At 38.1% G+C, this 16,121-nt stretch overlaps 1 protein-coding gene across 1 annotated transcript in view; it reads left to right on the forward strand.

The window, feature by feature from the left end:
* GTF2I (general transcription factor IIi) overlaps positions 1-16,121 on the forward strand; it is a 67,328-nt gene that overhangs the window by 38,969 nt on the left and 12,238 nt on the right. Inside the window, exons 13-24 of the mRNA XM_009707351.1 lie at positions 1,074-1,257; positions 3,094-3,152; positions 7,061-7,132; positions 7,829-8,012; positions 8,350-8,408; positions 10,557-10,628; positions 11,106-11,289; positions 11,797-11,855; positions 12,557-12,640; positions 13,065-13,160; positions 14,767-14,832; positions 15,681-15,864. Coding sequence (XP_009705653.1) covers positions 1,074-1,257; positions 3,094-3,152; positions 7,061-7,132; positions 7,829-8,012; positions 8,350-8,408; positions 10,557-10,628; positions 11,106-11,289; positions 11,797-11,855; positions 12,557-12,640; positions 13,065-13,160; positions 14,767-14,832; positions 15,681-15,864 — 1,303 coding nt within the window. The remainder of the gene's footprint in view (positions 1-1,073; positions 1,258-3,093; positions 3,153-7,060; positions 7,133-7,828; positions 8,013-8,349; positions 8,409-10,556; positions 10,629-11,105; positions 11,290-11,796; positions 11,856-12,556; positions 12,641-13,064; positions 13,161-14,766; positions 14,833-15,680; positions 15,865-16,121) is intronic.

The following is a 16,121-nucleotide window of genomic DNA, read 5'->3' on the forward strand; positions in this document are numbered from 1 at the left end:
TACCCAAAATGCCTTTAAAGCCTAAATTGTTTTATTACTTTTAAGAATTTGTGAGTTAATGTGAGCATTTTGTATATACCGATGTCTGAACCACAGGCTGCTTTCACATTTCGTTAAGTTGCTTGAAAAGGTGCTCTGAGTAGTTTTGCTTTCAGAAATGCTGCCACAACATCACTGTACTCTATTTTGGCCTTAGTTTGGCCTTTCTCTCCTCAAATAATTTTTTACATCTAATTTCCATAGCAAAACAACAGAATGTACCAAGCTATTTGCAGACCAGTCAGATGGTAATAGAAAATTCTTGTTGCATGGCCTACAAAATTAACGTACCCTTGTGAGTATAAAGAAATCAGCCCTCTTGGTGTTTGCAAACCATCATGCCATTCTCCAGTATTTGCCAGCCTGATAGGTGTATCGGTACGATTGCGGTCCTCATAACTTTAAAGAAATACATGGATGTTATTTTCCAGCTGTGGGTGAATCTGTTAATTGCTTTTCACTTGCTTCAAAGATTTCATTAGTAGGGTCATGCTTTTTTCGACAGAGTTAGAAGTATATTGTTTATTTCATTAATATTTCTAAAATAACATGGAAGCTTTAGAAATTCACTCAAAAGAAGGGATGTGTGCCCCTCCTCCAAGGCATTAATGACTCTTGTAACCCAGTAGTAGTAACAAATAATAATAATCAGAGCTAATGAACTAAAACATGCTTGGTTTATAATTAAGTCTAGATAATTTCATCTTTCAAAATGTGCTGTTAAACAAAACCAAAATACTGTGAAACTTCACTGTAACAGGTGCAGTCTCTGTTATTAAATGTTTACAGAGTAAAGGGAAAAGAGGAGAATCTGCATATGTATGCAGGTCTGCAGCTTGTTTACTGTGAATTAGAGTGATTTTGCTATAAAACGAAAACAACCCCCCACAAATATGAATGCTTGCATGTTTAAATGTGCTGAGGGGGTTATTGCCTGTCTGCTAATTTTAATGTTTTTCAGAGTGATACCAAACAGGTAATTTGAGTAGAGACACAAGCCCATCTAATGTTTTTATTCTCCTTTTTTTTTAAAGCTCAAGCTATAAAAGCAAAAGGTCCAGTGTCTATCCCATACCCACTCTTCCAGTCACATGTGGAAGACTTATATGTGGAAGGGCTGCCAGAAGGAATTCCCTTCAGGCGGCCATCCACGTACGGCATTCCCCGTCTTGAGAGGATACTTCTAGCAAAGGAGCGGATCCGGTTTGTGATTAAAAAGTAAGGAATTTTACATTTTTGTCTCTATATTACTCAGTGGCTCTGCTCTGCTTCATTTTATCTTCAAGAACTTCCAAACTGATTTCTACTGTTCTATCCTTTTGCGGTACTGAGGAGTTATTTTTAGTTGATGTTCACTCTGGTAAATTCAGATCACCAGAGCACCACAGTGGTGGCTGAGATCTGGACAGATCTCTTCAATATTATGGACTTCTTGTCATGGGCAGATCTCTTTATACTATTTTAATATTTGCAGCTGTAATGCATGTTGAAATCCATTGACTTGGAGATATTTTATGCTTTCTGAGGATCCTGGACTACATTTCAGCTTGTGCTTTTGTTTTTTTCTTGCTGGAATGGTGTATCAAGGTGCCTATGGCCATATCTGTGTATAGCATCTCCTAGGGCAAGCTTGAGGCCAAAATTGCTACTGGTTCCTGTGACTGAGCTGGATGTGTGTCCTTGGTGTGTCTGGACGTAGATCAGATAGTGTACACGAAGGGAGACCTTAGATATACACAGAAACTGCATGAGGGCTCAGTTGCCTGCCGTAGCTAGGCTGACAGGATATCATCTGCCTTTAAAGTGAGGGCATGAGATGTTCTGGGCTCCATTCTTTCTCTTTTTCTTCTTTCTTGCACTGGTGGCTTTCCTAGAAGAACCCTGACATTACTTTCTGCAAAGGCAGGTAGAATTGGAAAGGGGCCTGAACCAAGCCTGAATTCAGGATACGCAGGGAGAGATGCCGGCATCTGTGGATGCCGTGTGGTGGATCTCAGAGCTACAGAGCACTTCAAGATCCAGTACTGTGGGTACGACTGTGGCAGACGGATAGGCAGCTTTGGTAGTGGGTGGGTATTTACCTCTTAGAGTTTGGTGCTTCACTTCAGACAGATGTGAAGTTTCACACCACAGATGGGCATTTACAGTTTAAATGAAGCTTCTGTGAGTAACAACTGACTATTGTTCAGTGGTGTAGGGCCTAATCCAAGAGTTTTTGAAGTAGGTAGGCATCTGCTAATTGCAGTCGTCAGGCTCAGAAGGTAGTGACAGCCCATGCCTCTGTGCATGCTGACTTTAGCACGGATGCTAGTTTCTCAAATTTGAGAGGTATGTGTTCAGTTTCTGTCATCTTAACACTTGCAGATAACCAGAGAAGTGGAAGAAGTGTACATCTACTCTTGTATCACTTAAAATGAGACACTATGCGTAGATTTTAATATTTACGCAATGCTGGCACCTGCTCTTGTCAAATTTATCTTAGTTGTTAACAGTAATTAATTTATGCTGTTCATTGGTTTTGTAATGTGTGATAACCAGAGCAGCTCAAAAACCAGTTCAGCTCTGTGAGAAACATCAGAATTCTTAAATTTTTTTGTTGTTCTAATGTGGATGAAGCTAAATGTATTTGGGAAACAGAAATGTCTTGCTTTGAGATTTTAATTTTTAAAGGTTAAATTTTTTATTTGGATCTTTGTTTCTGATGAAATGCATCTTAGACCTCAGAGATAATTGTAATGTAATCTGTATGTTACCGGGAAATGTTATGGCTTGGGTGGATATGGGTATCAGCTATTAAAAATGTTTTTGTCAGTACGGTTCCAACCTCTCTCCAACCAGCTCTTGTAATACTTCAGTGTTAATTGGAATTTAATGTTGGGGATCGTGATGTCCCCTGGGTTTTGGTTTTGGGTTTTTTTTTTTGTTTTTGGGGGGGGGGGGGTTGTTTTTTTCCCCTCATCTTTCAGTGGTACCTTAAGGATGTAGCTGTAGCCTGTAACTTCTGGTTTATCAAAGTGTGTATCACTGTTGAAGCATATGTCTTAAATCTTTTAGGCATGAGCTTTTGAATTCAACACGAGAAGATGTACCGTTGGACAAACCAGTTGCAGGAGGTAGGTCTTCAAAAGTGAGAGTTGTACAAGTGCAGTATGATTTCCTATTTGTCAGTCTTAGTGGTGGCTACCATTTGCTTTTACTAATAACACATTGCAAATAATTCCTCTTGTTTTGAATTTTCTTTAGCTACAAAGTGACAGCAGTTTTCCACTGGTTATCCAAGCTAATGTTACTAACACTCTATCAACTGATTTGATGCAGCTGACCAGAAGGAAGAACAATGACCTGAGTGTTAGTCTGTTGAGATCTAGAGAAAAGGCAGTAGTTTCAATAGCTGATAGAGTTTACTGGGTAGGGAACTGTCTGTATCCTGGAATAATTGCTTATATATGATATTTGCTAAAAGCAGATTAACTGAAATGCAGTAATGTACATACTGGTTATAGTGACATTTATTATTGTAGAGTCTGACTTGCTTGGATGATGGGACTCCATTTTCATGTAGTAGTGCAAAGACAATGCATTCTAACCACTTTTGCCATCAGGAATACTTTTCAGCAGATGCATGCTCTTACATGTGTTGTGTCCATTGAGCAGCCATCCAAAGGTAACAAAAATGACCGTGTTAAAACAAGACTACCAGAATAAACTTTTGTTACAATTGCAGCCGTTAACTCATTTCCCCTCAAGTTCGGAGAAAAAAGTTTAGTATGGAAAAAAAAATCAAGTTTTGAAAGAATTGTGTCTTTACATTGGCACTAGTTGATAAATTACTTTCCTGGACTTGTTTTTCTCTTAAGTTGTATTCTACTCTCTCTAGGGCTTCAGGGCATTTTTTTAATTGTCTAATTAAGCCAAGTGTTGAAAGCTTGTATGCCTGAACCAATGGTAGTAAACAAATTGCTCCCAACCCCAAAATGCTAACTGGCAACCTCAGCCTGGTTGAACTGTGAATTTTTTGTAATACCAGAGAAATTCTTAGTTCAGATGGGGATGCAAGCATATAAATGCTAGTGTCTGCCCTACTGGAGCACCATTATCTTGTATTATATACTCATAGTCTTCTGCTGTAAAGAGTATATCAAAGACTGTACTTCAAGTGAACATTAAGGGTCTAAATTAAGCAAAGAAATTATGTCATAAGTATGTCACTTTAACACATGTGTAGGAATTAAACTTTCCCTGCGTTATAAGTTAACCTAGTGTCTTGAGTCTTAGTAACCTACTGTTCCTTTGAGCACCAAATTTGACTACAAAAATAGTAGGTAGGCTAATGACTGAGTCTTAACTGTACTTTTAAGTGGGTTTTTAAACTAGTACTTTTCTCTGTTGTTTTTGTTGTATTTAATATGGTTATACTGATTATGAAGACAAAGCAGCTACATTACATATCTCACAAAACCCCTGTAGCTAAGAAAACTCGTGGTAACCCATTTTTATGGCACAGTGTTATGAGCAGTCACTTCATGTTGCTTCTCTTCACTAACTTGTAATGATAGTATATTCATGTATGACCTCTGCATTATTTTTGAGAGAAGAGAAAGTCTGTGAAAGCTGTTGGGAACACCGGGAACATCTCAGAGAACACAGCTCAGAAGACAGCAGCTGTCTGAACCTCCTTTCCCTCCGTTTTCTTTTCTCCCTGTTTGGATTCCCTCTTTCCCCGTAGCTCATTGTTTCCTCTGCTGCTCCACACGTCCGCTGCCATCTCAGGAGAGAGAACGATGTAATGCCAGCCCCTGCTGTCACCTCCCTGCAGCTCCATGTCCAATGTCCTGCTCTATCATGGCCCCTGCTAGCTTGTGTCCCCAGCAGGAGAGGAGTGGCATGAGTACACAAGTTGTATTTTCACTGGCAGAAGAAAGACGATTTACATTTGCATTCCTGTGGGAAACAGGCTGGTGAGGAAGGTTTTATGAAATGGCCTCAACCCTGAAGTCCTGGGAAGACTGATATTGGTTCCAAGACAAACCGGTCGGGCAGTGACGGTTTGGATCAGCAAATGGCTGGAGAAGTGTGAGCAGGTGGCTATGAAGATAGCCCAACCTGGTACAATGAAGTTATGGAGCAGAAGTTGTTGCTTGTGCACGCTGACTAAACCCACTGCGTGGCAGCTGTCCGGTGTCTTGTTCAAGACTGATGCGCTTCCACTTGTTGGTCACAACGACATACTCAGAAGAAAAAACTGATTTGTATGATATATGCTTTGATCCCTGTCACCCAGCACTGAGGGGACAGACAGGTTTGTTTAGGGATCCTTGGCAGAATGAGATGGTGCTAAATTTTAGTTACAATTAAAGCCTTATTTTTTTAACAGGATAGTATAATTAGGATAGCATAGAATTATGTTTAGAATGTCACAGGATTTCTACAAGCAGAATCACTGTAGCACAATTTATAAGTAGCGTAATACAGAATTTATGATACAACTTAACCTATGGTTTCTAATCACCTAGACCCTCTGTAGATCGGGTCAGATCTTAGCACATGGCTTGCTGTATCAATATAACAATCATAATCTAGACTCAAAGATGATACAAAAGAGGAATCACTCAATCCTTGGAGGAAGCAGAGGACGGTGGGCTGTCCCTGGCCACGGTGGAGTCATGGGTCTCGCTGTCCAGCAGCTTCCCTCCTTAGGACTTGTAACTGCTTGGTTTTGTGAACAGGGCTCCGCGTACCGTAACGCTTCCATGTTCTGTGCTGGGGACATCACCACCGCTGGGCTGGTCGGGTGTCTGAGACCTTCAAGGCTGGTGAGGAAGGGATTAATCGGCCTGGTGCCCAGGAACCTTGAGGCTGGTAGGGAGGGGAAGAGGAAATCTGTTCCGTTTGTCTACTTGGTTCACAGGACCTTCATGGCCTGAGAATGAAGGGAAAGGGAACAAATACACGACCTGCTCAGTCACGGAGAGTGGCTGCTTGCCTTACAAAATGGCATTAGTTATGCTAACCACATCACCAGGGGTTGGGAGCAGGGTGTACCAGTCACAATCCCAAATGACAAGCACACGTGACAAAACGGAAGGAAAAGCTGTTACCATTCCTGAAAAAAAAAATTCCTGCTACTAAATATGACAGCACCAACATCACCACTGTTGGAGGAGGAGAACTCAAATTCATTGCTGTCTCCAGGTGCAAAACTTTGTCTTGTGAACTCCAAAGCTGCATGTGTGTCAGCCAATAAGCAACGATACTCAAGTGATTAAATGATGGAAAAACTGTATTTAATCTTGTTTTTTTGACCAGGATATGCTAATGTACATACCTGCCACAAGTTGTGTTGTGTGTCTAAATTATAACTTAACTCATGTCTTAGGTAGTGTAAAGGAAACGTTTTGGAGAGGAGGAACTAAGCTGCTGGTCATCTCAAGAAGAATGACAAAATCCCTAGAGTCATTTGATGTAGTTATTAATCACCATTTAAAAAGTATTGTCTGCGAACAGTGGGAGAAATGGATGCTGGAAGTTCAGTGTGAATACACAGCAAGGAGCAAACTACTTGGTGTGCACCCATTGTAAAAGCTTGCTTTGGGGTTCTCAGTGCTTAGTGAAAATTGCTTGAAAACAAGTTTCCATCCCATATGCATACCAAATTCTGCACTGAATATCAAGATAATTTTTTATAAAATGAAACTGGCAAAAGACTAATCCCATCTTCAAATGGGATCTACAGATTGGAGGTGGATGATGAAAGCATTGCAGTTCTTCATGCCAATACACTGTGTGCCTTTTGTAGCAAGAGTGAGGTCACTGGTTCAATGGAATTTTGTACAATTTTAATATTCTGTTATTTTTTATAATTAATTTTCCTAGTTCCAAGTTGAATCCATACTTCTGCATAGTATTTTCTGGGTTACCTGAAAATGCAGAATGGTTGTGCATGCTATAAACTGAACAACTGAAAATATAACCAAAATAATCAGGGGACATTATTTTTGTTCTGTGTCACTCTCAAATACAGTGAAAGAGGAGTGGTATGCCAGAATCACCAAACTGAGAAAGATGGTAGATCAACTCTTCTGTAAAAAGTTTGGTGAGCACAGTATTATTATTTTCTTTTCTTGTATGGCTTTGTATTTCTTGAAGGTTGCTTTCGTTATTTTCTTTGAACGTCTACATGAATGAGACCTTTGATCAGTTTTTTCAAATATTTAAAATCCTGGCAGTTGAGTGAAAAAGAATGTATTACTCTACTGCTTATACAACAGGGTAAATTCATAGTTAAAAAAATTTATATGTACAGCTCTTCTAATTGCTCTGAATTTCTTCCTATTTGGATTTTTTTTCCTTTGATGGTGAATAAAACAGCCATTTACTTATTTATATCCATTGCAGTATCATTAAAATTAGTATTAGAACGTTTCTGGGTGAATTTTTATGTTCTCTCCAATATAAAAATATAGTCAGCTTCATAAGAGTTAGAATAAAATGTTGCATGATACTCTATAATAGATTAAAAACTTTGGATAAAACCACTGTATTATGTCCCACTGAGGAGCCCAGTAATCTTCAGTCTAGCATTGTGACTGCCCAATAGCAGCGTGATACAATATGGTAAATTTTTGTGGTTTTGATGTGCTGAGACTTGAACTCTGCTGGGTTTAGATATCCTGCATTGTTCCAGGTTCTAAGATCATGACTGCAACAACCTGAAGAATTGGTAGCTTAACTAGCTTTTGATAAAGGTTGGTGGCCAATACATGTGACTGGATGTATTTTGTTCCAATAGCGGAGGCCATGGGGAGCACTGAGCCTAAAGCTGTTCCATACCAGAAATTTGAGGCCCATCCTACTGACCTCTATGTTGAAGGGCTGCCGGAGAACATCCCCTTTAGGAGTCCTTCCTGGTATGGAATCCCTCGCCTTGAAAAAATAATTCAAGTGGGCAACAGAATAAAATTTGTGATCAAAAGGTAAGTGTTTGTTTTAATGCCTAAACATGGAGGGGTTGTGGGGTTTTTTTGTTGTTTCTTAAGAAAGAGACCAAACAAACACCCTTTGTGTAATAAAGCATTTGGTTTCAGTAAGTCACGTAGCATTCGATCTCTAGCTACGAAATAGGCAGATTAAATATTCTGCGTTATAAAGTGGGTATTTGCAATCCAGACAAGTCTTCCAAAATATCTTCATAGTGTGTTCACAAGTGTGAAATACATAATAGAAAAATCCAAACTTTTAATTCATGTCACAATAAGTAGTAGTATTTAATTCATGGCAAGAAAGGGCAGATTATTTGTTTTCTGGTTGCAGGCCAGAGCTGCTAACGCTCACTTCAACCGAAGTTATTCAACCCAGGTCAAACACGCCAGGTAAGAGAGGTGCTTTCTCCAAGTGGGCATGGCAGGGTTTGGTGGGGAAACGCATTTGGATCAATGCAGCATTTTTCAAGAAGTAACCCTTCCGTGCTGAGCGTGCTGACATGCTGTACATGAGGTATGAAAAGAATAAATTGATCATTATGAACATGGATGGCTTTCTGGATCGTGGTGCAGACCAGCTGTCTGTGAATAACTAGAATGGATCACCTTCACAGCCCGGGAGACCTGGAGTTACTATCCTGGCCTAAGTCAAAGCTCGAGCCCCTTAACATTTCACGGCTGATTCTGGGCTTTTTTCAGGCCTCTGTTGGTAAGGAGTTGTAATGACTTCTTGAAAGTGTGAGGTGCCTTTAACACAGGAGAAGAAAAAGATTGGTTTTCAATTCAGAGCACTCAGAAATACAGTGTATTGGCACTTTCTTGCTACAGAAGTGTACAATCCAGATCTTGTTAGTTTTCTGTAGGAGTAGGAATCTGCTTGTAGTAATAACACAAACCAAGATCCAGGGCTTCCTAGGTTTTTCTCCACACACATTTCACTGGATAAACAAACAGCAGCTTTAGGAAATAATTGTGTTGAGGTTGCTGCAGGAAAAAAAAGGAAATAATATGATTTAATAATCATGTAATCAGTAGTCGTCTTTCATCATCACAATGTATTGTGGATTTTGTTTGTTTCCTGAAGGGAAAGGGTCATGTTGAGCAAGAGGGCAGCTCAGTAGAAAAGACTGTGTTCAATGTGGAGCAGAAGGAAAAGGCAGCATTGTTGTTTTGAGGTTTTGTTTTGGGTTTGTTTTGTTGCCAAAACCCCAATTGTTGTCAAATTTGACAATATAACTGACAATTTGACAATGAAGTAATGACAGTAGATGCCAATGATAGCAGTAAAAACCCAGCTAATAAAATCCTCTTTCTGAAGGAACCAACATGCAGTGGTTATGATTCTTAAAACTCAGACTGTTTGAATGTTCAGAATAACATTTCTTTTTTTGTACTAGCTATTTCACTGTATTTTTCACTAACTTATAGGTGAGTCTGGTTATTACCAGTGCCCACAAATCTTACCAGGGTCCAGAGTTTGATATCAGACAGGCAAACTCAGCAAATGTTCTCTTGGGCTTACAGCCCAGTGACAAAAATTTTCCCAGGCAAAAGCCGAGGATCTTCTTACTGCAGATGCAGACTTTATGTTGCTAAAGAATATTAGACCTTTTATAAAGCAAAATATTATTCTGTTGCAAAGTTGTAATCCTGTGCCCTCGACAGATAGTCTGCAAACAACGTTTTAAAGTAAATTAGTCAGTCTAATTCCTTTGCCAGTAAGACTACAACATGTGAATAAGTATAAGCACGCATGCAGGTGTTAAATACCTGTGAAATCTATCAAATAAGTAGGCCAGATTGCAAAAAATATTAATGCATCTTGCCTTGAAAATATAAGAAGCTAGAAATAAACAAGGTAATTTGCCAGTGAGAAATATGATTCGGAAACAAAAAATTTCTGTATAGCTTCCTTCATGTGTGCTTTCCACAACTCTGAATGATTTTAACTCAGTAGCAGTTAATTGTTATTTGTGGGTTATGATGAAAAGTAATGAATTATGATGTGTTTGTCAGAAAAGAAGTGTTTTTTATTGCTGCTAGTGTCCTTTGCTTTCTTCTCTACCAAAGCTCCAAATTGTCTGCTCTGGCTAGTACTCCTATAACTGGCTTTTATTTACAGTAGAGAAGATGACTTTTTTATGCTAATCAAAATATTTAGCAAAGTACTCTTTAAATCCTCATCTTCTGTTCCACAGAATGTTTTTCTTATGCACTATGATTAATTAATTCCAACTTTGTAAGAGCCACTAGAGTAATTCCTTCCTGTGTCTAAAGACTCTGAAGAACAAGTTCTCCCACTTTGGCCAGTGTTTGAAATTTTTAACTACGTTTAAATAGATTTTCCATTATGTAGAGGGAATTACGTGTATCATCTAAGCTGCCATTAATAATCATTAGTCATTGTGTGTCCTCGTCTACTGAGATATGATTGTGTTGATAGTTTACAAGTTCTTGTGTTAAAACAACTGTGTTCAAATGTACCTCTTTATCTGGAACTGGGTAATATTCTGACATACATCCATTTCTGGTTTTCAGTAAAAGAAGATTGGAACGTCAGGATCACAAAGCTAAGAAAGCAAGTGGAAGAGATATTTAATATGAAGTTCGGTAAGTTAAATGTTAAATGAATTCTTTTATAATGCTACTGCATTTTAAAACTCATCTGTAAAAAGAGTTTTAAATTTTACTGTACTTAAACATGAAATATGGACATCTTGCCTCCTCTTACCTACTTTTTACTGACTCTTTCCTATAACTGACATAAATGACTTTATAACAACGTCCTAGGCCATAGTTTTTCCAGTTGTGTGAGAAGATGTGCACAAAAAGCTTTTGGATGAAAAAAGTTCTCAGAAGAAAACGTTAGGCACTGCAGGCTTAGATGTTATCTGTAACAAGATGGACTGAGTCCCCACCTGCAGTTATTCTACAGAAAATAATAGAAAATCTATTTAAATATTTCTCTTGGGTTTTTTTTATTACCTCTGAGTAGCAAAGCTTCTGTAAGCCAAGCTTCTTAAAATCACTTGAGATAAAATACCACCCATTTGAGTGTGTAAACTATCATTAAATCTTTATTTTCAGCCCAAGCTCTGGGGCTTTCAGAGGCAGTGAAAGTTCCCTATCCTGTATTTGAATCAAACCCTGAGTACTTGTACGTCGAAGGCTTGCCAGAAGGAATCCCCTTCCGGAGTCCTACATGGTTTGGAATTCCACGCCTTGAAAGAATTGTCCGTGGGAGTGGCAAAATCAAATTTGTTGTTAAAAAGTATGTTTGTAATTCAGTTACTTTTACTCCTGGTTTTGAAGTTACTTGATTTTCTTCCCAGCAACTTTAGGCTTTAAATGTTACGTAAATTCTGTTTCCATGAAACAGAAATAACATTTTGCACGTATGTTTTTATCTTATAAAAGGATACACCTTCCTTATTAAATTTATGTAGAAGTATAAATTGTGTGTTTCTGCATCAAGGATCTAGGGGAAAAAATGGCCTTGTACCTGAAAGTTTTTTTCCTTCTTTTTTTTTCCCTCTATTTTTTTGCTTGAAATAAACCCAGAAGAATATTGAAGAGTAGAAAATGTAGCTTTATGTTTTCTAACTTTTTGTGATTATAGTAAATGGAGAGTCACTCATGTTTCTAGCAGAATTTTATTATAGAGAGCTGATGTTATGTAAATTTGAACTCAACTGAATTCCAAGAAATTTGTAACATTTTGCTGTATTATTTTTCTTATATGTGTAACTGATTGGATTGTGTTCTGTTCAACTTTTAGGCCTGAGCTTGTCACTTCCTATTTGCCTCCAGGACTGGCTAGTAAAATAAACACTAAAGGTAAACAATTAAGTATTATTTGCTGCCATCAATTCATAAATGCTTACTTTCTGCTTCCTTAGCAGACTGTGAGATCTCTTTGTGGTTGAAAAATATGGATGTTGCAAACAAAAGGCATTATTAAAGATGATCTAGCATAGTAACCTCTAAATCTGCTATTATTTGAAAGAGTTGCTCAAAACATAAATTTATCTACTTTTTTTTTACTTAAGACTATTCCAATACAGAAGATTGAATTTACCTGATTTCAACAACTTTTATTTTGCTATTAATGACCTAAACCATATTTATCTTATAGCTGTGAACTGAAGTAAATAACAATGAAGTTTTGTAAGAAAAGAATAAAAAATAAAGTCTTTCAAGTTTAAGTTGTCTATAAAAAAATTCAGAATTTAGTAATTTTGTTATTTAGATAATAAAAAGTACCAAAGCTGTCCCTCACACTTAGTCTTCTGTTCGAATTAGTAGAGTGAACATTTAGGTGTGATACCTGCCTTTTTCAAGAGTACTAAACCTACTTTTTAAGGCTGTAAGCATCACTGTATTGTTCAGCTTTTACAATGCAGACTGTACTTAGTACAGACACAAGTGATTCTTCAGTCTGTTGAAATTTTCAGAATACAGCGGTTTTTTCATTAGCTGTGCAGGATATACTTTATAGAGGGTTTGTGCATTATACCTTGTATTATATTGACTTACAGCAATGAGCCCAAAGAGTTCAAAAAGGTCGCGAAGTCCTGCAGGCAATTCAAAGGTCCCAGAGATTGAAGTTACTGTTGAAGAAGGTATGGAAGAAATATCATTAAACATTCTTCCAATGTTGTTCTCTTCTGTTCTTCTAATGTTTTTCTGTTCTTCTCAGTTTTCATAGCCCATTATTAGCTTATACATGCACCTCATGTGGCAAACTCAATTTCATTTCAGGGCTCCAGATACAGTTTAATATAGGAACAGTTTTATTTTTCATTTCCGAGTATTACTGGTTTCTGTGCAGATGATGGTTATGTAAAATGTTGGAGTTGGACAGCTTGCTTCGGCTTTTTATTCCAAGCAGAAATGTGGGAACTGATGTAGTCCTGAGCACAGAAATGGCAGACGTGATCAGTAGTATCAAATGCTTAAATACAACTCTAGAAGAACTTCTTAAGGGTTTTTTTATTTTACTCTTGATTCATATTCTGCATGTATATATGTAATGTCTTTTTACAGGTCCTAATAAACCACAAACAACAGATGTTCGAACTAATTCTCAAACCAATGGGTCCAATATGAGTTTCAAGCCACGAGGAAGAGAGTTTTCTTTTGGTAAATGTTGCGGGAATTCGCACACATGTATTCTATTAATGTTCGTATTGAAAATTGTGGTGATTACATATCAGAGATATTTTGAATTCATGTTTTATTCTGCAGTTAGTGAATGAGCGAAGTTCTTGTTTTCATGTACATTCAGTTCTTCATCATATAAAATAATCTGCATCAGAGAAATCCTGGATGATGTAGCACAGGTCCACTAGATCTTATTAATTTGGGTTCAGAATCAGTCCCTTTAGACTTTTGCTGGTCTGTTATTTCACAGGGGTGCAGACCCTTGAAGAATTTGTGGTACTGTGCACCAAACCAGAGTGCATAAACCCAGCTGAGACCTGATATTGTGCTTAAGCTTAATAAGCGCTCCACTAACTTGAAATACTGAGCATCACTGTGCAGAGATACCCAAGTGGTATGTAGGAACTAGGAAGGATTTGAACTAACATTAGTAAGCCATGATCTATCGGAGCTGATTGTGCGAGACTGGCATTATAGACCTCTCCAGTTCTGGAAAAACAGTAAAGAAAAAGCCAGACAGGACTGGAAGCCATGTAGTTGTGTTCATGAGCACGTAGCCATGGAGGACCAGGCCTGTCTGTGCAGTGCTCTAGTGCAGAAGTCTTTGCATTGAAAGCAGGGTCGATTTGCAACCGAGATAAATTCCTCATAGTCAAGTGAGATGAATGACTGTATTCAGAGTAACTGTAAGCAGTTCCCAGGTCTCATGAAACCTTTTTTTCAGCATCGTTACATTCTGAATTTATTTACTTATATTTACATATGAGTTTGTTGTTATTTGCCTTATTGTATTTGTCCCCCATGCTTTCTTTTTAGTCATATGGTCATGAAACAAAGGACTTCTTTACTCCTTCTGAGCCAGTTTAGAATGAATACAAGATACTGATTTGGTATGACTGCTCGTTTTGGCATGGGCAGTATTTGTATGCAGAGTTGTGTACAGTTTTCTTGGACTTGCTTGTTATTGTTAGACCTAGGCTTTTTTTTTTTTTTAAAAAAAAAAAAAAAAGGAGTCTGCAACTTTCAACTTAGTTTTTAGTTTTGTAGACCAGCTGCGGACCACATACTGCAGCCACAAGTAAACCGTTTTAGGAATTGCTGCTGATTGCTGTTAGAAACAAAATGCCTAGCTAGGTGGACATCTAATCTTACCCACTGAAGTTGAAACTATGATAGAGTTTGCAGTTCTCAAGAGAGAGGCATGTGTTTCAGGGCTATGTCACTGAACATATGAAGAACTTTATGCCGCTATTTTGGGTGCTGGTTCAGGTGAGTATATTTTATGCTGCCTGATACTGTAAATTTGGACCGCTCTGGGATTAATTTCAATTTTAATCGCCCTTGCTTTACGTAGTAGCAGTATCTTTCAAAGCTTTAGGAAAATGAGGATTGATATGGATATAGGTTTAGACTGCAGCAGAATGTTTCAGTGCCATTTGCAGAATGAAAGCCATTTTGCGTGTTTTACTGTCATAGTAAATCGGTTATCAAGCATAATAATTTATTAAACATTTATTAAAATATTCTTCAAGGACTGATTCATTGCGTGAGTGTTAATTTAATTCTTCCAATTTCCTCCTGGCAGAGGCGTGGAATGCCAAAATTACTGACTTAAAGCAGAAAGTTGAAAATCTTTTTAATGAAAAATGTGGTAAGTTTACTGATCCTTTTTTACTGAAATGTCTTTCTTATGAACATGTAGTTAGATGTACGAGAAATATGTTCACATGTTTATTCCAAATGTCCTGCAATGCTTGTGTACTCTAGGCAATTTCTTATTCGAGTTCCTTCTCACGTAGGCTGCTTGCAATTCTGTGTCACATTTCCACTAGTTATTTTATTTGGGTTTGGAAATGGAGAAGTTGTGGTTGGATTACTACTTCTTTAATGACCCAGAGGCATAGTGACTCCACATCCTGGCACATCTTTTTAAGTTTTCTTCCCTCTCCTTATGAATGAGACTTTGTATGACTTCAGCCTCTGCCTGACTTGATACATTATGGGTGGTATCTGGAGAGACGTGCTCCATTGTATCCCAGCGCTTCTTTTAGTGCAGGCTCTTTGGAAGCTAATGGCTCTTGGAAGTAATGACTTCTCATTACTCTTCTGAGCGCAGTTTTTAGAACAAGAGCACTAATCTCACCTGCCATTGGTGCTATTCTCTAGAAGAGACAGAGACAGAATGCATTGCCTGTTACAAAGTGGAGCACAAATGGGATAGTCTTATGTGCAGACCGAGCCTGTGGTATGAGCTGGCTGCAAATTATTAATTTTCAACTGCAAATTATGATCAGATTTACTACAACAGGATGAGTTATGTTTGAGACTGTTAATTTTCTTCCTGCCTGCTCATAGCTGTCACCGAAAAAGGCAAAGCCTGCTGGTTCTGCCTAATCTAGTATGTATGGGCCAGCTATTACATACTGGTTTTACTGGTTTTCATTTTTATATACATATTAGTTATCTAGCTGGTAGCTTATTTGCTCTGTTGCGTTTCAGGGGAAGCACTGGGGCTGACTGAACCAGTGAAGGTGCCGTTTGCATTGTTTGAATCCTTCCCAGAGGTTTTCTATGTGGAAGGACTACCCGAGGGGGTGCCATTCCGCCGACCATCTACTTTTGGAATTCCAAGACTAGAGAAGATCCTGAGAAACAAATCTAAGATAAAATTCATTATTAAAAAGTAAGACTGTTGTGTGTGTTTGATAATCTATTCTATGAGAATTGAAATGTAGATCAAAAAATGAAATTGTGTTGCTGAGTTGCTAAGTTACTCTATACATTACACACTGGAATATTTTTAGTAAATGAGGAAATGGTCAGAAAGCTCTTGTAGTTGTGGAGCAAGATACAGTAATCTGTCTGTTCTGAAAGATACTCAAAACCTGTTTGGGGAGGAGGAGCAAGTCCAGATTTCTTAGCCCATTTCAGTTATCACTT

This window comes from Cariama cristata, unplaced genomic scaffold (genome assembly GCF_000690535.1).
Source record: "Cariama cristata isolate BGI_N322 unplaced genomic scaffold, ASM69053v1 scaffold2119, whole genome shotgun sequence".
Classification (NCBI taxonomy): domain Eukaryota; kingdom Metazoa; phylum Chordata; class Aves; order Cariamiformes; family Cariamidae; genus Cariama; species Cariama cristata.